Source organism: Nothobranchius furzeri, chromosome 4 (assembly GCF_043380555.1).
Source record: "Nothobranchius furzeri strain GRZ-AD chromosome 4, NfurGRZ-RIMD1, whole genome shotgun sequence".
NCBI lineage: Eukaryota > Metazoa > Chordata > Actinopteri > Cyprinodontiformes > Nothobranchiidae > Nothobranchius > Nothobranchius furzeri.
Window position 1 is genome coordinate 8,505,355 of NC_091744.1, and position 23,583 is coordinate 8,528,937.

At 42.6% G+C, this 23,583-nt stretch overlaps 1 protein-coding gene across 3 annotated transcripts in view; it reads left to right on the forward strand.

Moving 5' to 3' along the window:
- Positions 1-6,700, forward strand: part of LOC107390002 (protein ELFN1) — a 171,453-nt gene extending 164,753 nt beyond the window's left edge. The window contains exons 6-7 of one of the 3 annotated variants that reach the window (XR_008563830.2): positions 166-3,433; positions 6,338-6,700. Coding sequence is in view for 1 of the 3 variants with exons in the window: in XM_015966471.3 (XP_015821957.1) it covers positions 166-2,230 (2,065 nt within the window). In the remaining 2 variants the exon portion in view is untranslated. Of the gene's footprint in view, positions 1-165 lie in introns of all 3 variants that reach the window. The other 2 variants (XR_001573488.3, XM_015966471.3) reach the window with 2 other exon arrangements.
- The last annotated feature ends 16,883 nt before the right edge of the window (positions 6,701-23,583 follow it).

Sequence of the window (23,583 nt, forward strand, 5' to 3'; positions counted from 1 at the left end):
TACTCCAAAGCAACAGTTGAATGAATCATATTTAACCGAGACTCAGAATATCAGTAGAGATCTTTACGAGCAGGAAACGAGACACAATTTAACATGTTCACCCACAGGAAGCTCTTCCTCTAAGATTTTTAATACATAACAAACATATTTTTTGTCCATCTTTAGGATCCAAGTTCTGGATGGTAACTTGTTCTCTGGGCTCTCCAAGTTGACCACCTGTGAACTTTACACGAACCCCTTCAGCTGCTCCTGTGAGCTCCTGGATTTCCTGCGCTGGCTCTCATCGTTCCCCAACAGAACCAGTGAGAGGATGGTGTGTGACTCCCCTAAAGGACTGTCTGGATACAACCTGCTGAGCCAGAATCCGCGCATGCCCACCCAGCGCAACGCTCTGTATGCACTCAACGTCGCATGCACAGACGACGGCAACAGCGTGACAAATGTGTACGTGGTTGACCTTACCACCCAGTTGCCAGATTTTGCCTCTCCCTGTGGACTGGACGACTGCTCCTCTGGGACCCCTCCTGATGAGGTCATCAGTTTGAGCCCCATTTTTCCGGAGGCCAGACCAATCATGACACTCAAACAGGTTCAACACTCGAGTGCGGTGGTAACAGTTCAGATTCCCCACCCGTATAAAAAGATGTACATACTCATGCTTTATAACAACAGCTTCTTCACTGACATCCAGAATCTAAGAAATCAAAGAGAAGACATTGAACTAAAGAACCTTAAACCCAACACTGACTACACATACTGCGTGGCTTCTATAAGAAACTCTCTACGCTTCAACCACACCTGCCTGACCATCTCCACCGGCCGCAGAGCCGGAGCTGAGACGGTAACCAATCCGTCGTCTGCCACACACTACATCATGACTATTCTGGGATGTCTGTTTGGCATGCTGCTCTTCCTTGGCCTTCTTGTCCACTGCCTGAGGAAAAGAAGGATCATGGAGGAGAAGGAGAGAAAGATGAGTAGGATCCAGAGGACTCTGATAGAGCTCAAGTACGGAGGTGAAGGAGACATAGAGGGAGGGAGCGGCGGATCGGTCTCACAGAAGCTTGCTGCGGGGGACAGTCTGTCCAGAATGCCTTACTTGCCCCAGGGCAGTGAGATAGATCCATACAAGCTCCAGGAGGTGATAGAAACACCGGGGCACAAGTCTGCCAAGCTCAACTACATGGAGGTTAGAAGCTCTGGTATTGAAAAAGAGAGGGAAAGAGAGAGAGAAAGGGAGATGTCACCACAAGCAAACCCGCAGGGCTCGGTAGCGGAGATCTCCACCATCGCTAAAGAAGTTGATAAAGTTAATCAGATAATTAACAACTGTATAGATGCTCTCAAGTCTGAGTCCACCTCCTTTCAGCAGGGAATGAAATCCCCCTCTTCTGTAAGTGGAGGAGCTGTTTCAAATGAGGAGCCACAGCTTGTTCTCCTGTCTGAACAAGGAGAACGAGGGGGGGAGTTTCTTTCCCCGGTGTACCAAGGAGGAAGGGGAGGGCGAGAAGAAAGGGGGAGGAATTACCATCACACGTTGCAACGACACCATAGCATGGAAGCTCCTCCTACCTCCAAAAGACCAAGCACCTCCTCTTCCCCTGGCTCGGCCCGAAGTCCTCGCTCCTTCCGCTCAGAGGGAGGGTACCACTCATCGGAGTCCAGGTACATAGAGAGAAACTCACCTGGGGAAAGAGGAGGTGGCGGAGATGCCATTCGTACCGTCAACCCGGCTGCCGCAATCTTACGGGCTGAGGCTCAGCGAATCCGCCAGTACAACGAGCACCGCCACTCCTATCCAGGTTCCCAGCAGCACCTCCAGGAGCTGCAGCACCCACCGATCCTACAGGAGCTCCATCACCACCCTGGAGGCCGCAGACCCTCTGTGTTAGACCCCCTCACTCTTAGCCGGCAAGCCAAGCAGCGTGAGTTGGCCTACTCCCAGCTTTCACCTCATTACCCACTCTCACCCCAATATCACAACCTTAGTTACTGCTCTAGTCCTGAGGAAGATGAGGAGGAGGAAGAAGGGCTCTTATGTACCCCTACCCTAGGGCTCTGGGAGAGGTTCAAACTGCACCGGAAGAGGCACCGGCAGGCCTCCTTGGAGGATGAGGGATACGTGGCAGCTGGACACGCACTGAGGCGAAAAGTTCAGTTTGCCAAGGATGAAGACCTTCATGACATACTGGACTACTGGAAGGGTGTGTCGGCCCAACATAAAGCCTAAACTCGCACGAAGACCCCAAACTCCTTGATCCTGGACAATCGAGACATTACCTATTGATACACTCACACACTGACGTGTTCATTAAAGAGCTTGTAAATACACACACACACACACACACACACACACACACACACACACACACACACACACACACACACACACACACACACACACCAGGCTCGTACTTGACACAAACTAAGCCTTTTCCTCCCAGGACATGGATGAGGACCAAACAAATATATTACTTTGAACAAAAGAATTACGTAACTTATTGAGACTGAGTAACTTTTTTGTAACAAAATGGAAATTCTAGCTCAGACGTTTGTAGCTAAGTTCTGAATGAATAAGAATAGAAACAAAATTACAAATAGAAACCTTAAATGTCGTTGGAAAACCCACCCGGAACAGCCGGGTGATGCTTTTCATCACTACAACTAGACCGGTGCAGATTAAGTTCACCCACACAGAGCCCTCCTCGTGATGGTAACCTACTGGGAACTGCTCTGCTGCACGGGTTGTTGTTTATTTCAAATGCAGCCTGAAGATTTTAAAAGACTCTGTGATTTCAGGAATTAAAAAAACATCGAAAAGACTTCATTCTGGGTGGGTCACCAGGAAACAGAAATCTTTAACTGTGCTGAGATTATGTAGGTAGCTTCTAACAGGGAGTGATAATGTGCCAAATCAACCGAGGGGGTAGTAGAGCCCTACTGTGTACTAACCTCTTCTCACCACTGTTTTTATATTCAGGATTTCAAAAAATAACAAAACAAAGTATATTATGTTATTATAACTCATTATTCTTATTATCTTCTTATTATTCTTATGGTCCTCATCATTATTAATATTTTGTCATTTGAATATGGCATGGCTATATTGTGTGACCGTGTTTTTTGACTGTTTTGAGCCTCTCAGCTGGGAAAAGTATGTGACAAACTCTCCGACTCCAACGTTTGAGTCCTTCTTCTCCACCAAGAGGAATGTGCTCTCTCTTTTGAGCCAAAAACAAGCCAGCCTTTTCTCTTGGTGAACCTCCGCTACACATACTCCTCATCCTGGAGATTGGACGCAGCACAGACGAACAGAAAAGTTCTATATTTGCAACAGAGGTGACTGTTTTGTTTGTATCAAATGTTTTGGAACCTTTCAGACTTTTCAGAGACCTCAGTCCGACGTAAGTTACCTACCTGCTCACTCAAACTGGTACGTTTTTGATTTTGAAAACAAACTAAATGTCCTGATCTTCAAACGAATGTGTCGAATTCCCAGAGGGGAAGCGTAAATGCACTGTTCAAAATCATAAAACGACCTTTAGAGAAAGAACTAAAACTTTTCGACGCGCTGCAGGCTCCACTGTGTTTTATCAGCGTTTCATCACCTTCCCAGGGTTTTGTTTGTTTTTTTGGACTCCTCTGGTTCCACTGTGGTGCCATAGTGCCAACTTGATACATCACAAGTATTTTTAATTGTTTTTAAGATATCTCCATTTTACAGAGCTCTTCTGCATTACATTGATACACATCAGCTTGCCAAACCGTACGACAATTTGCACAAGAAGATTCACTATCAGTGGCTCACTGAGTCCTTTATATTCTCAAATCATTTCTAAGACCAAAGTACTGTGGTAGTAAAATTACTCTTGACCCCCCCGTTCTGTCCTAGCAGGACCCAGCTTTAGGCCCACCATCACTCTTACAGTTCAGACTGCTTATAACTCGATTGAGATCCTGCTCCTCTCACCTTGAAGTGATAAACGGTGGATTTATGACAGATGTGGAAAGCCTTCAGAATGAAGCCAGTCATGTTGGTGCTGCATTAGCACCTGCCAAATTATTATCTATATGCTTGTATCGTGCTCATGACGATCCTACTACACTCAAAGAAAGGAAACGTTGAATTAACAAAGTAATGTCAGCTGGTTCCATCAAACCATCCATCCACTTCTCATACTCACTTGTCCATGCAGGGTCGCAGGGGCACTGGTGTCTATCTCTAGCTGTCTTCAGGCAAGTAGGCGGGGTACACCCTGAACAGGTTGCCAGTCTATCGCAGGGCAACACAGACACACACACACAAACACACACCTATGGACAATTTAGAGAACCAATTAACCCGACAGTCATGTTTTTGTTCTATGGAGGAAGCCAGGGCGGAGAGAACCCACGCAGGCACAGGAAGAACCCATGCCGGGATGTGAACCCAGGACGTCCTTGCTGCAAGACAACAGCACTAACCACTGCACCACTGTGCCATTAGACCAGTGGTTCTCAATTATTTTATAACACTTTTAGCTTGAGAGGTGCTATGCATCAGATTGTTTCTTCTTCTTAAGCAATAGGTTTAGTGGAACCAGTTGGCTTAACTTGGTTAAGTAAAATCGACATTTCACTTTTCAGAGCGTGTGTTCAGTCACACACGGTGTGCTGCCGGCCCAGTGCTGTCCTGGCATGAAGCTTTCAGACAGCATTAGGATGCAGCTAAAAGGTCGCACCGATCCAGCACGACACTGATGACATGATGAGGTGAAGCCATGCCCAACATGAATGCAACTACTGGGCATGGTGGCGCAGTTGTCAGCACTGTTGCCTCGCAGCACGAAAGTTGCAGGTTCAAAACTCGGCTGCGGCCTTTCTGCGTGGAGTTGCGTGTTCTCCCCATGCATGCGTGGGTTTCCTCCGGGTACTCCGGTTTCCCCCACAGATCACAACACGCCCTATAGGTTATAAATTGTAAGTCGCTTTGGATAAAAGCGTCTGCCAAATAAATAAACATAAACATAAACATATTGGAAGGTTTGTGCATGTGGTGCCCTTGTTCTTAATAACCCTCACCAAGACTCCATAAAGACCACCCACTTTTCATTGTTTTAATTTGAAAAATATTTTTTTTATAGTTTTTTACATTATGGCAGGGTCTTAGTCCAGTGTGAAGGGGGCCTTTCCACATTCGAACACACATCCAGTCATACTCGTGCTCATACATGCAAACAAAAAATGAATGTATTCTGTTTTGCAGCAGGATTCTGATATAGAAGCAAAACAGTTTTGTTTTCTGATCTTTTCTCCTAGTCAGAATGACAGAATTATTATTGTATTTCTATCACATTTAATCATGACCAAACTGATGCTATTGGGGGAAAGGGAGCAGTGCCGCAAAAGACCAAACGGTCACTGCAGCTGTTTTATTTTATTTTTTTCATTAAGTATTAACTAAGGAGTTTTATATGAAAAATGTCATAGTAAAACGTAATTACTAGCATTTGTGTGGTGAGATGAGTTGTACTATATCTAAAGTATCGGCAGGTTTTAATCACCGGACATGGTCATGTGTCACATGATTCAATAGTCCACCCAAAACTTTGCTTCATCATCTGTAAGAAGACCGTCATCCAAGGATGGAGTCAAGGGAATTTCAATTCAGCAGGTTTTCTAGTTAAGCCTGTAGTATTCCCATTACATAGTATAATTTGTACTTCTTAATAAAGATGCAGAGTACATTGCTATCACTTTCTGGTTTGAAATAAAATTGACTCCAACCATGAACAACAATAAAACAAGAAGGCAGGTAAACAATAAAGGGTTCATCGTTGAACTGAAACACTGTAAAATAATCGTTTTCTCTGCTGAGTCCAGAAAGCTCATTAATCCTGGTTAAAGCCATAATCGCGGGTTATAGAAATCCCCATTATTTGTAGCACAGCAAAGCACATCATTTGTGTAGACAAGAAGTTGTTTTCTCTCTTTATGCTGCAGCAGCTATGACATGGTTTCTCTAACAGTCCAACCGTTATCGAACAGAAAACTGTTGAGCTGTGCTTGGTTGTGCATTATATGCCCAGATTGTGGCTTTAACTAAACAACAGCCTTAAAACATTTAATTTTCTTTCATATTTTTAACTTCAGCATTGGTTTCAAAAGTAAAAATACAAAAAAAAAAATTAAATAAAAAATAAACTTGTACTTTCCTGACAGCAATTTTCTAGTTGCTTGATTCTTAAGCCTCACTTGAGCATTCTCTGAGTAAAGGTTATATAAATGTAGCGATATATTAAATTATGTTTATTTTTATTTTTTTGCTCTTTTTAAAAAGAATTCTGTTTATGAACAGCATCGGTCTGGATTTGTCAGCGAGTAGCATGGGTCCTCCACAACAAACGCCAACAAGAGCGTGGATGAAACAACCCATCTACAGCGACCACAGTCAGCCGTGCCGAACATCTGTTTCCGAAACAGCAACGCTTAGAAAGAGGAAATAAACGGAGGGACTTTTGACAGACACAGCAACGAAGCATGCTGCAAGAAAAACCTCGGTGGACGCTTCTTCTGGTGATCGACTCGAAAGGAAAGGAAGAAAGAGCTGGAGGAGAGAGGACAATGCTTCGCCATTGGCTCTCCCTCTCAGAAGCGTTCTATTTCTTTTCTTTGTTGAAAACTTAAAATGAGCACAATAAAATTGCCTTCCTTAAACTGCTTTCTGTCTTGGGTAAATCCTATGTTCCTTTATTCACATATGCTATGGAAACAGCTGCCTTCTTGTGTTGGAGTGGGTTCTACAACAAGAACAAAATGCAACAAAAAGTTCAGAATGACTGCTTTAGTAGAAAAAATGAAGACAAAGAAACCAAAAACAAAATTGTACATAAACGTATGCTTTAAATGCCAAAGACGGGGAGTGCTGGCAGGTGCAAAGTTAATTTTTTAATAGACCTGATTGGTTTGTGCCGCCCTGGCCACTTGGTGACCTACGCACAGAGGGTGATCTTTGTGGGCGGAGCACCTGGGGCTGAAATCTTTCCACTGCTGTTAATTTTAGAATAAAAGTTGTTTCAGCAAAAATAAAAATATAACATAAAAAAACATTCCTTTGCAGGGTCTACTATGAGTTACGTATTAACATAACATTCATGGATTTGATCTTTTAGACAAACCTTCTAGCTGTGATCGCTCCACGGTACAAATATTCAGGCTCGTTTATTCAACTTGGAGGAAAACAAGCTTTCTGTCAACGTTTCCTGTGTTTAATAAGATAAGATAAGATAAGATAAGAACAACTTTATTTATCCCGAGGGAAATTCTTGTGTCATGTACATGCTCAAAGCAGTCGGAGAAACAAAGGAACAGGTGAAATAGAAATATGATATACAATATATACAGTAAAAAAAAGATCTACAGTAGTACCCTGTAGGATAGTGCAAAACAAACAATCGCATTTCTCAATAATTAAATACATGACTGCATCCTTGTGAATAAGTAATTAAGCCGTCGGTGCAGGCGATTCACAAAAGTGATTAAAGTATTGTGTAATAGAATATGGGTTAGTAGCAGCGTATGATATGATGGGGGGATAAAAACATTTTTACAATCAGAACTCTTGGGTAATATTGCACAGTCGGTGAGGGCACAGAGTAACCTAGGTAACAGTATTTGGAGAATCACCTACAGGGTGAGGAAGAGTTAAACAATCCTATTGCCACCGGTACGAAGGATTTCCTGTGGCGGTCAGTTCTGCATTTCGGGGCAATGAGTCTTTTGCTGCGTGTGCTTCGATGGCCCATCATGTGGGCGTGCATGGGGTGGGAGGGGTTGTCCATGATAGAGAGAAGCTTTTTTAGCATTCTCCTCTCAGACACCTCCTCCAGGTTCTCCAGTCTAACACCCAGGACAGACCCAGCCCTTCTAATCAGCTTGTTCAGCCGGTTGGCATCAGCTATCTTCAGCCCACTGCCCCAGCACACAGCTGCAAAGAACACAACGCTCTCCAACACCGAGTGATAGAACATGGTCAGCATTTTCCTACCAACATTGAAGGACCTGAGCCGCCTCAGAAGAAAAAGCCGACTCTGCCCTTTTTTGAAGATAGCATTGATGTTCTTAGTCCAGTCCAAGTGTACACCCAGGTACCGGTAGTCCTCAACGATCTCAATGTCAGCCCCTCTTGATAGAAAGAAACTAAAGTTAAAATAAAATGTATTTAAATATTAGCACTGGCCTCAAACTCGAGTCCAACGTTTTGTCATGAAAAAAATTAAAAAATAACATCATGTTCATCAAACTCTTGCTGTGTAGCACTGTGTGTGTCCTTGAGTTTCTTCGCTCTCTCAGATTTAATTTAGCACATGAAAACGATCCAAGTGAATCTATTTAATGGCACCTGCCTCTGCCCAGTATGAGTCTAAAAACATCTTAAAATCAACATACAAGTACAAAAAAACCCATTTATAACAGTTTAGAAAAGAAGAGACACTTTTTTATTTTGGTCCGGTGAGCTAGTCTGGATCTGCTGATCCGGTTTTGCTGATGTGATCTTCTCTGGCTATTTCAGGACACTTTGAGTCAAACAAAAAGTTTGATGTGTTTGAAGGTTAAACCATCAGCAGTTTCAACATCAGAGGAATCTAAAGAGTGTCCTCCACTGTACACGAAGAGCCATTTCAACATGGTTACACACCTCAACATGTCTCAGAGAACTAATGAGATGCTTTTTCCTGTGTTGTATCAGCATTTATGACACTGTCAACACTTTGAGAATCGCTCTTGTAGCATCCAGTGTGACATTTTTGTCAGTGCTGAACAGAATTTACACCAGAGTTATGACCCAGATGTGGCTCCTCTGGGAGGTTGGAGGTTGTTGAAGGAAAATGGTTTCATTTTGGGGACTTTTGGAGGGAAACGACCATCAATAGTAACTCAAACTAAAAGGTAGACGCTGAGGCTCGCCAGAATAAAAGACCTTAAAACTTTCTGATTGGGAGACCATGAAAAGTTACAGGGAAAAGGAAACAGAAAATAACCCTTCCAGGGGACAATGGGGTTTTACCCAAACCATCTTCTGTAGATAACAAAAAGGAAATCTACTTAAATTAAACGACCAGCCAGCCAGTACCACAGAGTCAGTTTTTAACCATATTCAACACCACACTTCCTTAAAAGACAAGAGGAAGTTAACCAAGAATCAGAAAAATCTAGTCAGCACTATAACAAAAAACACTACACAAAAAGGTCCAAGCAAACATGGGTCTTAAATCAACAGCAGCATACTCAAAATGACTTTGTCTAAACCAAGTTGCAGCTTCTCCGATGCGCATCAGCTCCAGTCAGCTGCAGCAGGACACACGGAGAAGGCACCAGCTCTCGGTTAGGTCTGTTTGTTAGAACCTAAATCCACCGTCTTTCCTCCGCTGCGGGTGGAAGAGCTCCTTCTCCACTGTGGAGCTGTCCGGGGTCCTGAAAACACTGATCTGCACAGGGAGAAAGGAGACGGCTGTGGCAGTGTCGTTCCAAGAGGCAGGGGGCATACCTTTAGTGTTGATCATGAGAATTTCTCAGCTTAAACCTCCTCTGCTGTTTCTGGAGGGCCGTCAAGTCCAAGGCCTTCACCTCTAGTCACATCAGGGACTAAACTGTGTGAGGTCATAACTCGGTGACAAAGTGAGATGCAGAATGGCAACAAAAAAAAGTGGGTGTGTGGTGAGGCAGGATCTGTGTGACTGGATAAAGAATGAAAATCAGCGGTCCCAACTCAGTAAGGAAACAAGCGACTACCTTCCATCTGAACCCACAGGGCTCAACATCTCCTGCTCTGACAGCTCTGAAGAGGACTACTGCAGGAGGACTGGGTCATCTGTAAGTTGTTTTTATTTAAAGAGGGTCTACACCAGAAGCAATTTCAGGACAGCGGGTTTAGGAGTGCTGGAAACTCTGATCTCTGTCAGAGGGGGTGGGGGTGGGGGTGGGGGGGGGTGCATTCCTCCAAAGGTGAGCAACCACAAAAATGGTCTAAAGACGCCTATGGCCTACACTTGTTATCTCAATAAATCTGCTGTGGTGAATGAATACCTCGTGAGTCATTCTTAGAGTAAAAAGGCTCCCATACTCTCACAGGAAGTAGAAGTTATCTCATTATTATTCATGAGATTTGAACGTCTCACCTCTGATTGGCTAACAGCAACGTGACTCAACCACTGCCTCCATTCACTCTGCAGCATGGATGTTTAATCTCCACTAATACAACAAGCCTGAAGGGGCTCTGCCATGTTGAGGAGTTGCTAATGCTAACAGTTAGCTTCTACTAGCTGAGACGTGCTTTGCTCTTTCCTGGATGCTAAATCAACAACAGTAAGGGTGGGTTCAGCTATAAAGACAAATTGCACACAACTGCTGCGCAAGCTTTGTGGTCTCCTGAATATCGCCCTTAAACGCCCACATCATCAGACGAATTGCAGGTGTTGCACCAGAACTGGGTTGTATCTACTCGTATTTGCAACATCTGTCTCACGACGTCTCACATCAGTGGCGGTAGCGGCCATGGTGGTTGTAGCTTGTCCCTCCTGTTAACAGTTTGGTGCATTCCAAAGCTACACTGTGGCGTTTTCTAATGTCTCTTTGTTGTGGGTCCTTCTAGCAGACTTCATACTTGCTACATATGCTACTGCTTCTAATCAGCTTATATAACTTCATGTTTAAAGTAAGTACGCCCTCATTTCTCTCTCAGTTGCACGGCAAGTCCTGCATTGTCCCATTTAGTTCACGAGAAACTGAACGATTTTTGAAGAGTGAAAAGAAAAACATATTTAAAAAAAATGTTTTTATGGAAACTACTAGAGCATCATTCTTGTTCCAGACACAAAAGGCTCCTGTGGAGTTTCCTCTGTGTCTAATAGGCTTCCTCGTGAAGAGCTTTGACTGTGTGGTTTCCCAGATCACGCCTTTATTTCACGTTTGTATACATCCTAGCACGGTGTCCCTTCCTTGATTGTCAGGTTGCTCTAAATGCAGGGAGGGCATGTGCCCCTCTGCACCCCCACCACACACACATACAAACACACACATACATTTGGATGTGGAGATAAATCTCATCAAACTCGTGCCGCCCTTCATTCCACTCTATGCGACTACAGCGTCTGACAGGCGCACACAGAGGTGACGGGTCTTAATTTTAAACTTCTTTCATAAATAAAAAACACAGATTGCATTATTAAATAAATAAATATTTTCATAAAAAAGTGCAAACCTCCCTGCTGCAAGGTTTTCCTCTCCCATTATTAGATGCAAAACCTGAGCCAAAGCAACTTCAAAGACACTCCACAGAAAGTTGTGCTTTAAAGCCTCTTCTTTATGTCACACACACACACACACACACACACACACACACACACACACACACACACACACACACACACACACACACACAGTAAAAATGTTGGTGACAAGAGTGTGAACACTGGTGAAAGATCATGTTTTTGTTGTCCTCTGACCATCTCAAGCTGCAAAAACAAAGACATAAACCATAATGTGTCTGCTTCACATTGCTTTAGCAAAATCTATTAAGTGTTTGTTTTTCTTTGCAACATTGCAATGAGAATGCTGAACGTTTGCTTTCATCTCACAGTGCAGCTGAGGCAAAAACAGACTTGCACCACAATGAGACAGAAGAAACGTCTTGTGGCTGCAGGTGAAATCCGTGTTTGGGGTGGTTTCTCTTCTGTTCAACAGTATCATCTTTGTGTGTATCCCAGAATGACTGAAAGCTGTGACTCCATCACATCACTGGCCTTTATTAGAACAAAGTGCTGGTGCTGCTGATTTCTACGAGAACGCATCCTGACAGGGTCTTTTCACCTTCCTTCCATCTCTCATCTGGCCTGTCTGATTTTAACCCAAGGCAGGTGAGTTGGGTATGTCTCCATGGTTACATCATCTGCCTACCCGTCCTCATTTTCCTCCCTTTGAGGCATCATCTCAGATCTCATGCTCACGCCGTCTCAGACAGAGGTTCTCTGCTTGTGAGCACTTTTAGCAGATTTAAACAGCCGTGAGTGAAAAACTTCCTCATGTGCAGACCTTAAAACATTACACGTTTATGGTTTTTATTTGATTCTTACGCTGAACTTTCCAACTTGTGCGTGGTATTTACAGAGATGCACAAGATGTTGATGAGGAGCAGCTTGTTAATGAGAACTCCAAGATGGCAGAATGAAAGATTCTGGTCCTGTGGGGTTGTTAAAAAAGGGGCAACCAAACAACTGCGGGCATTACGCCGTGGAAGAGAACCTACACTGAACTCCGGTTCTCGAGCGCTGCCCTTTTTCGACATGGTCTTATCAAAGAGGGCCGACGCGGCAGAGCAGGAGCCTCCGGTTTACCTCGCAGTTCCAGCTTTAAACTTAAGAAGTTGTCAGGCTTGTCACACACGCTGCTTTCTATGTGTGTGTGCATGCATGTGTGTACATCATAACACACTGCGGCTCCCCCAGTGACAAAGAGAGGCCCTCCCCGGGCACAAACAATAACCCTGCCTTCATTTTCCACATGGCATTTACAGTGAGTCCTTCAGCAGGGATGGAGGGTGGCGGATATATGAGGACACAGAGTGGGAGCACGAAGGAAACAGAATAAAGGGAACGAGGCTAGGAAGATAAAAGAGGACAGAAAGACACTTCTCTGCTCATTTTCAGACTTTTGATTTCTCCCAAGGCCCTCAAGGGGGTCGGCTCTGTGAAATAACCTTCTTTCTATTTAAAAAAAAATGGGAATTAGACCGGTGGCCTCTCTTCGGAAATCGCAAATGAATGTGAGCCAGCCTACAGAGGGAGGAGACTGGATGGGAGTGCGGTGATAAGAGTAATAATAAGAAACATTGTCACTGCTGCATTAAGATAAATCATTCCAATAAAAAAACTACTTTTTTTTTCTTATTTTAATGCAATGAGCCATCAGCTGGCTGAACAGCATTCATGTTGTACAGTCTGTGGAAAGGTTAGGGCTTGCTACGAGGCTAAACAACATGACTGAGGAGTTATTAGGTCAGCTGTTACTCAACCTGCACCTTTTTAAATCTCCCATGAGGCCAGTCCTCCAGACTCAGAAGCAACATTTCCAGTTAAATTCACAAAACAAAACTGTGAGCTGAAGGGATTGCTGACCCTGAAAGTGGAGAAAATGCTGTTACAAAAGCAAACAATAGGGACAAAACGTTCATCGAGGAAGGAGAAGACTCTGGTTTTAAATGCCTGAGTGTTAGCAGGATAAGCTAGTGCATTTGGCCTCGTCCGAGTCGTCTCATATTTCTGAATTAGCGCACGAGCTCAACATGCACGAAGAAAAGAAGCCACAGCAGCACACGCCGCCACATGCTCCAGAACGAAGGGGGCTAAGATGAGCTATCGAGGCAGCGCAGGTTAAAAGTGTTGTAATTAGCTGAACTGTCACTCTCCTGCTCCGGCAGCCAAATTGGAATCAGCCGGCAGACCTGCATGCCTGCACATTTCCACTGTCCCCCTAAACTGAAATATACTATCGACTGTACGGGAGTGAGGATTAGAAGCGGCAGCTGCTGAGAATTACTCTCGCCAGACGTTCAGCAGAGCAACTGCTCCAAATGTGAAATGAAAGGAAAGGAGTGTGTCACTGAAATGGCTTGGTCGAACACACTTTCTACAAAAAGAAATCTCATGATTTACATTTGTTTTCATCCTGAAACTAAAATAAAATCTAAACAAATTGTGCAGATTTATGTTTCGAAATATGTCTTTCTGTAGGTTTGCCTGTTTACAGCCATCTGTAGCTTAAACATTTTCCCCTCACGCTCAGTCAAGTGCACTGAAACACACACACACACACATTATCACTGAGTGTGTAGATGACTCCCCTTCCAGAAGCCTCTGAAGTATGTGATGCTGAGAAAGCTTGGCATTCATTTAAGAACAACTTTAAAGGTGGCTGAGTTCGGTGATCAATCACTCCTCTCTGCTAGCTTTCTTCAAAGTTTGGTTGCAGTCACGGCAAAGCGAGCACAGTCTTCTGTTTCCTGTTTTGACACAAAGACTGGCCTTTCAACGCTTCACAGTGCAGGCTCGAGCTCAGTTAACATAAAATAATTCTCACAATAGTTTTCATCAGCGTTTCTTGTGGGATTCTCACAGGCCGTCACTGTTGAGGTTTGTCGTTAGATCTCAGCCATCCTTCATTTTCATGCATCATTTTAAATATCATCAGTTTATGTCATTTTAATCAGAAGAACTTAGAAAAGGTTTTGCACATCAACAAACATATGAAGAGACGTCGGCCTTCAACTTATGAATGCAAGATGCTGGTGTTCATTTATTTATTGAAAAGTAAGTGAAACACAGTCTGCATGACTGCAAAAGTAAAATGCACCAAGGACTCGTTTAATGTGCCCCTAACCATGCATGTTCATCCCACCTTCCCTCTGTGCTCGGTCAGGTAAAAGGTCCTGGAGGAAAACCCAGATATCCTTCTCTTCGATTCTCACCAATGCCTTCTGGGGAATCCCAACACGGTTCCAAGACAGACATTCTGGACTTCAAATGGAAGGCGATGAGGAGGCACCGCATCAGATCCTCAAACCACCTCAGCACAGTTCAGCTGATGGGGAGCAGCAACAGCTGCTGCTGCCTCACCTCATCTGTAACCCCTTCTTTCCACTGGAAGTGAAAGCGCTGTGAAACGCACCTCACTGAAAGCATGAGTTCATTTCCACCAGTGGCAGAATGTTTTGGACGCACCCCAGAAGTGACACTATCATTACATTTCAAGTCTATTTTTAAGGTGCTATGCCATCAAAACACGTCAAACTCTGTGGTTCAGATCACGCCAGACATGAAGTCAAACAGAAGCAATGTAAAACATCTGGAAACTTTCAAAATAAAAGTCACATGCAGGTAAACATACGTAATTTCCTGTTAAAACCCCTGTTGCCGATGTAAACAGAACAGAAAATAAACAACACCTTTTTTTGACACAGGCAGCTGTCATTCTCCTTGCTTACTGGTATGGCCTTGTTCAAGATGAGCAGCGCCTCGCCTGGAAAACAGACGAGAGCAGGCAGACGCGGCAGGGGGAGTGGCTAAAAGCCGACATTTAAGTCAGACAGATTTCCCTACATGTTTAGGCTGAAGATATCGCATTAGCGTTCATCATAGTGTAACATTCTGGTGCCTGTTAGCAACTGAAATCCATTCTCACATGCTTGTGGATGTCATATCTTGTTGACATGTTCATATGAAGACATGACTGTAATAATAAGTAAAGGTTATCAGCTGTAGATTTTAGTGTGCTCATAGGAAATGTGACAAAAGAACACAAAATACATTTCTCTTTATAGCCTGTATAGATGTCATCATCAACATAACATGGTTTACAGAATACCTGTGACCGACTAACATTTTGCATTCTACCAAAAGGTGTTTGGATCAAAATGGGAAGCAATCGGATGTTAGATCAGGTGAGAGCCAGGCGTTCCCCTTCACGCCCTAGGTTTTGTAGCCGGTGGAGAGCAGCTGAAGCTACTTGCTCCAAATTCTGCAGTCGCCTTGATCTCACGAGGTTATCGTTGCCTAAGTAGGCATGACGTCAGAGCAAGTCAGTGCCACTGTTACGTTATGCGACAACTTTACATGCAGCGGAAAGAAGGGCTGAGCCGAACCATCCAATGAAGGAAGCTCGTTTTAGGAGATGATGACCACAGCTGAGTGCTGGATCGTAGATGAACCAGTTCATCTGTTGACCATCTCGCTCAGCTCTGCCATTACTTATAATCATAAATATGAATTTTTAGAATGTTTTTGTTTGTTTCTAATAAAATGAGGAATATGCAACGTTTGCATAATCACCATCTACTTCCTACCCCCCTCCCCCATCCAACCCCCTCTGTTACACCCCTCTGTGGGCTCAGCTAGGAAGGAGAGGGGAATAAACATAAGATGGACCAGTCTAACAAAAAGTGACCCTCGTTGGGGAGAAAAAGGCTTTGCCAAGCAAAAACCAAACTCAAAGTGTCCTTGTATTTTCAAAGATTTTATTACAAAAAAAAGAAAGAAAACCCAAAAGAAGGGGGCAAAAAAAAAAAACCACCAAGTAATTAAACAAGGTTTGTCTAAAAGACAAACAAACACTAAATAAACTAAAGTTGCCTTAACACAAAATATAGCTCAGGAAACTGAGACTACAAAAAGGGGAAAACCCCCACCTGGTAATTTATCCACAAGGTGGTCTAGCAGACACACCAAAACCAAAAACTACCGCTTAACTGAGAATATCCCAAATACAAAATGTTCTAAAGTTACTTCTTCACAAGAAGCCAACCACAACCTGGTATTAACCACAAAATCTCTGGTAACCACCAACGGGGAGAGAACACACGTTGCCTCTGCAACCACAAACATTTCTCTCCCCTGATGAGCTCCAGCTGGCCGCTTTTAAAGAGCCAGCTGATGAGATGAAAAGTCCCAGCTGACCGTGACTGCCGCTCCGGTGCTGTCCATGGTCCTAAATGAACCTTCCCACGGAGCCGCTGTCCACGGTGCTGCTTTGCTGCACAGGAAACGGCGCGCAGCACACCACTGGGCTCCAAAACGGCGGCGGCCGTAACCCCCTCCCTCTCAGTCATGGTCTGTCTTTACTCCTAGATTTCCAGGACATTTGCCTCATTCAGAAACACATGAAACCAACCTCATGCCCTGCTGATTTAATTCCTACTACCTTGTTGATCAGGATGTTTGACCCAATTGGCCCATGCATTGTAGATTTTATTAATTTATCCCTACAATCTGGCTCAGTGCCATCTGTTTTCAAATATGCAGTTAGTGAACCTATCCTTAAAAAACCAAGTTTGGACTCATCTCAGCCTAAAAATTACAGACCCATTTCTAAATTACCCTTTATCTCTAAAATATTGGAAAAGGTTGTGGCAGATCAACTGATTACTTTTCTGGAACTACACAACAGTTTTGATAACTGTCTGAATTACTAGAGTGTCTGTCAGCTATCACCAGCTAGCTAGAAGATTACTTCCTTCAGATAAACTCTGTATACACCCACATCACCCCGCTTCTCCTCCAGCTTCACTGGCTGCCAGTCGACTTCAGGGTTCATTTGAAGATCCTGGTTCTGGTCTATAGGGCCTTACATGGACAAGCACCATCTTACATTGGTGATCTTAGTCCCTACACCCCCAGCAGGTCCCTGAGGTCCAGTGACCAAAGCCTACTGGTTGTGCAGCACCAGGCTAAAGACCAAAGGTGACAGATTATTTGCTGCTGTGGCCCCCAGACTCTGGAACTCTCTCCCCCTGAGCCTGAGATCAGTGGACTCAGTGGTCTCCTTCAAAAAGCAGCTGAAGACTCACTTGTTCAAGCTGGCTTTTGTATGACCTTCTTCACCACTCTCTCTTTATTCTGCTCTCCCCACCTATTCCAACTTCCTCAGGATCCACTGATTTCCCTCTTTCCTATTCACTCTCTCTCTTTCTTAACATTTTTTTCTTTTAAATCCCAATTGCCTATTTTTGCTCATTTTAAATATATTTTTAAACATTTTCTAAACGCTTTTTTAATATTTTAACCTTTTCTTTTTTGTTTTTGTGAAGTGCCTCGTGATTTTTATCTTGAGAGGCGCTATAGAAATGATATTTTCTTCTTCTTCTCTGAAAAGACTGAATGTCTGATCATTGCCCCTGAGAGCATGGTTCCCCTCATTAGTCTAAAACTTGGTCATTTATCCTCTGCCGTCAAGACAAACTTAAGGAATTTGGGTGTAATTTTTGACAAATCAATGTCTCTAGAAGGTCACTGAAAAACATTGGTCCAAAACTGTTTTTATCATTTAAGAAATATCTCCAAACTGCGAAGGTTGGTGTCAAAACGTGAACTTGAAGTGGTTATCCATGTCTTTATCTCCTCCCGTCTAGATTACTGTTACACACTTTTCACATGTTTGAACAAAAACGCCCTTCACCGCGTTCAGTTGGTCCAGAAATCTGCAGCGAGGCTCCTAACTGGAGCAAACAGAAGAGCTCACATCACTCCTATTCTACAGTCTCTGCACTGGTTACCCGTTAACTTTAGAGTTCATTTTAGAATCCTGATTATAGCTTTCAATGCTCTACATGGTCAAGCTCCTCCCTATATTACTTAACTGTTAAGGCCTTATGCTTCAACCCGAGCCCTCAGGTCCACCCACCAGAACCTTCTCAAAGTTCCAAAGACGAGATACAAAAGTTGAGGCGATCGCTCCTTCCAGACTGTTGAACCCCAACTCTGGAATGATCTTCCTTTATCGTTACGCAGCAATGAAAGTCTGGACACTTTAAAAAAAACAGCTAAAAACCCTTTTATTTAAAGCTGCTTTTACCTAAATCTTTATTTTCTTATTTTTAACTCAAATTTTTTATCTTTCATCTGTTTATGAACTGTAATAATGTTATGACTTTATTTTTTCTGATGTTAATCAGATTCTGCTTTGAGATCATTATGATTTTATGACTTTGTTTTATTTTGATCTATGTGAAGCACTTTGTGATTCTATTTCTGTGATAAGTGCTGTATAAAATTTTACTTACTTACAACAAAAATAAACGTTACTTAATACTTCTATCTTTCTAAAGTATTCCTACAAATGGAATTTATGTTTGCCGCTGGTTTGGTTTATAACACTTGGTTTGTTGTCCCTTAATGTGAATATAATATTTAAATTATTGCATTTTAACCTTCCATGGATTTTTTCTTGTTTAATTCACTGCATATCGTTTTTACCTTCATTTGTTGACAGTTTCAGCGTAAAGCTGCCATCTTTAGAGCCTCGCTGGTGGTGCTTCTGCTGTTAAACTGTCAGCAAATTTAGGCCAGCTTTGCTACGATGTGCATTAAACAAAAAAAGAAAACCAATGGGAATTGAAAAGAAACAGAAAGAACTCAACAAGGGGCATTTTGATCTATTTTTCTATTTTGTCTCCAATGATTGGCGTCATTTATGTAATCAAATGGTTACGATGACGAACAAAAATATAGGGGCAGGTTAAGCAATCAAACAAGATGGAGTCTGCCATCATGTTTTCTGCACAATGTCTTATTGGAAACAGTACTGAAAATAAATCTTTGGTGTCTCACACATCTTTAACGATTTTCTCCTCTTCAGATAAATGTAGGCCTATCTATGCGCCGACACAAACAACAAGAACAGGCTAAGGGAAAAATAAAAACCAGTGAAGAGTGAATTCAGGGGTAAAAACTGTTCTGCTGCTTCTTCTCTACTGGGTCTTGTTCTCACACAGAATCCTCAGAAAATCCAGCATCATGCCGTTCCACCTCTGCAGTGGAATCCCGGGAAGGAAAGTCAGATCTGAGCTGTTGTGTGACACCAGCTTTTACTGCCTCTCTGTTGGACCTTTAGAGGAGCCAAAAGCAGATCGGTGGAAGACGTAGAGAGAAAGACTCACTTCAGAGAAAATGATAGTGTTTCCTGTGTGAGGCAAAACTGGCAGGTGGAGAATAAAGTAAAGGAGTTAACAGAGAGGAAGAAGAGGATGAAAGATGAAGGAGAAAAGTGGCAGGTCCCGTCTCCCCTACCGTCCTATATGCTACTCAGGTCTCCAGCTGGGACGTTCGTGTGCACTCTCAGCAGGTCTCACTTATCTGTAAATGTAAAAAAATAAATAAAAATAAAGATGTGAAACGTGAAAATGAAAAACTGAAACCATCCTTTTGCATTTCTAAATAAGTAAACAATTAGAAGATGTGACTGGCTTCAAGAAGACGGGCGCGTTTGTGAGGAATCTGGTGTTTGCTGTGGGGATGAGCTCAGGCATTTCCCCTCATTTATTGTTAATGAGAAACCGAAGGCGCACAGATTGTTTTTGCCTCTGATGATGGCCTGATGAAATAAAGATAGAGAAGAAAGAGATGGGAGACGGCTTATTTTCTAGAAGTGAAAGACAAGAATGGTCAAGATGCTGGATGCAGACTTTTTTAGGACAAGAAAGAAAATAACATTTTAATTATAAAAAGATCGATGCTTTTCTGTTTAAATTAAACTTTTGTGCAGAGAGCAGCTGATTGACTTTACTGAATGTAAATTAATTTTCTTTGGTGAGACAAAACAAAAACTTTTAAGCTATTAATTAGACTGACTATACAGGGAAACTTTTTAATTATTTAAACACGGCGTCTCTTTTGCAACAGCCACTGTGCTCACACAGACACACTCCGAACGTGTCTGACAGGAGAAAAACAAATAAACCAGGGCTGTGACTCCGATTCCTTCACTGATGGTTTGATGGAAGGGTTCACGACTCCCAAGTGTTTCTTCCATCATCCAACAATATCTCAAGTAGCTCAGCTGTTGTCCTCTGCTGAGAACTAAAAACACACTATTTATTAGATAAGTGCCGTTTCATGACCTACTCAAACTTCCTCCACAGATTGGATCTATCTCCACGGATTCCCGTTTATATCTTTTAGGGGGAAATGTTTGATCAGATGCACACAAGCCCAGCATCTGTCCATAACATCAAGTAAAAACTTTTTAAGATATTTTAGGATATTAATGAATATTATATTATTTTGGGTGTAATAAAATATATTTGAGCCATGCTCTTATAGGGAGGAATCATTATGCAGCATAAAAAAAGAGACGTTATGCCACATTCACTATTATTTTTTGATTTTCTCACCTTCACACACTGGCTGAAATACTGAATATGAACATGTTCACTTTTATCCTTGGTGGTGTTTACAGCTGGTGTTTTCTCTTTTGCCAACAGGAAAAAAATGACACCCTCATAAGTGTGTTTGGAAACAGTAACAAGCAATATGAAGCCTAGGGCTGGGCAATGTGACCTAAAATCAATATCACAATATATTGAGGATTTCACCTTCATAACGATAAATGGAGCATAACCACGTGTGTGCACAAAAATAAAGTGTCACAACTATTAAGTTGACTCACGCTCTCATGTGACTTGGTGGCACAGCTTCTTAAAGAGACATGAACATCACCAGTCTACACAAATCTATTCATTGTTTTTATTAAAGAATTTATTTATCGGTTAGAGTCAGACATTTCTCTAACAAATTTTTTTTTGCCCAGCCGGCAGGAACACCAGTGCCACTCTTGTCCACAGTGGAGTTGACTGAGGCCCTGTCCACACGTAGCCGGGGATCTGCCAAAACGTAGATATTTTTCTACGTTTTGGCCTGTCATCCACACGAAAACGGATCTTTTTAAAAACTCCGGCCAAAGTGAAGATCTGCGTTTTCTCCGTTTTGGGTGTCTGCGTGTGGACAGACAAAACCGGAGTTTCAAGGTCCGCAACGTCACTTTCCGCAACAAAAAAATGCTGACAAGTGTGCGACCTGTGTTTACACTAGCCGACAGCATGGAAGCCCTCAGAGCTGCGCTCGCTCAAGCCCCCACAATGCCGCTCTAAAAATGGTCCCATCCCGGAAGTAAGAAAAATTGCAGTTCCACCCTCATCCGCTGGGGGCTGGTGCCAGAAGCGAGCAAATCCTCATTGACTCCCATGTTAAAAATGCCGATTTCACAGCAGAAATAAACATGTTTACAGCCTGGTGCCAAAACATGTTTTTTGTCTAAATTATCTAGTTTATACTCATGACAACTCTGAGGGGGGTGAATTTTTTTCTCACTCTTCTGTTTAAGTGTATTGAAAGCCTAAAATTCTGTATAATTAATGAGCATCCGACACACGTGACCGCCGCCTCAGACCCACGTGACCACAGAGCTAGCTCCGTGGAAAGGCCTCAGTACAGCCTCGGTCTGGCTTGGAAACTGCTCCGGCATTTTGAGTCTCTGTGTTTGTGTATTCTTCTTTGGATATTATTGGTGCAATTGTTGGACAAAATGACTTGCAGTGGTATTAATTGCACTAATAGAGCGTCCAAGGAGTCTCCACTTCATTTTTTTCGGTAAGTTAAAATCTATATTCGTATTTATGTCACTGCCACCTTTAAACTAGCTGAGTTTACCGAAGTAGCTAGCTAACTATCAGTTTAACATGTAGCATGTACTGTTTAACCATGAAATTTAAATGTAAAATACGGTAAAATAATTAATAGGGCATATTTAGATGGGTAATAGGGTAAAACCCAGTGCATTTAAGATAAAAATGGGTTGAAATATGACGGAGCGCTAAGAGGGAGACTCCTGTGTCCAATCTTCCATCCGGTAATCCCCAGCGGTCAGGCCGGGCAGCCTGACCGATCCGGCGCCTACTTGCTGCGCGGTCTGACCACTCGTGGAGTTTTTCATGTCTGACTTTAACCGCATCTAATACTGTATTACGGCGTGAGCGCAACAGCGACAACTTAATATCGATGTGTAAGCAGCCTGAGTGGTAGGGTGTTTTCATCTGAACCCTTAAAACCTCCAGCAGGCTATGCTGCACTATTGACGTGTTAGCGCGCGGCGCTAACAACTTAGCAACGTGACATGTCTCTGAGAAAGCGTAAAACATGGACGCTTCTTCTGAAGCGGAAAATAACACTTCTTCTTAAGCAGAGCAGGATGTCGCCTCGGCTCGTTCACGGCCGAGCCGGACTGAGCTCGATAACATTGACCAAGCACAGCCACTGGGTCGTTGTAGCTGCCACCAGGCCTGCTGAAGGAACTCCAGCGGGTTTCATCAGACTCGTAAAGTTTCTTGTTTTTGCTGGGGATTTCTGTATTTTACCACTCCCTCCTGCAGTCTTCCCCTATTAAAATTTAAAATGTGTAACTTTATGTATTGTGATGAATGACTAATATTCATGTAAAACTAAAACGTTAGGCATTTAGGGGGAAAAAACAAAATAATAAACATTATACAGATGTCAAATAAATCAAACTGTAATTAAACTATATATTTTCAAAGTCATATAGACAGCATGATGGTTTGTGTGATCCGCGCGGTTTCACTTACACCCCTTTAATGATCAGGCTGTTTTTTATTATTTTTATCAGCTGATAGCAGTTAAAATTATGGTAAAAAATACTTTTATCTGTTTTTGATAACTTAATGCCCAGGAAGAGCATCTTCTCTAGACATTAAATATAACCCAAATGTTTTCTTATGAGCAGATCTGATGAAGGTGTAGACAAGCAGTCTACAAAGTAAAACTTGTTTAGAGTCCAAACTCTTACTAAAGCTTTTGAAAAGAAAAAATGGTTGAATTTTGAGAAATATCCACAACAGGGGAGCGAGACCTCTGAAAAATGTAAATTTTCTCTGAATTCATAGAATAATGTGAAGATTCTGGGAAAAGTTGGGATTCTGAGATTAAAACGTAAATCTTTCTAATCATAATTCTGGCAGTTTTTGTGTCCTTCTGCTGTGGAAAGTCGTGCAACATGAAGATACTGAGAAGATGCTTACAACCTGTATTTTTATTCCATCCATAAATAAAATCATGAGCTATTTTTTTAATCCAAATTTGATCCAAAGGGCCATCGTTGGTTCCAGACCCGTTCTAGAACATTCCTCTAATCTTAAAGTCATCATCAGTTTCTTCCTTTTAACAAATATTTATTTGTTCAAATATTTAATATTTATAACTGGAATAT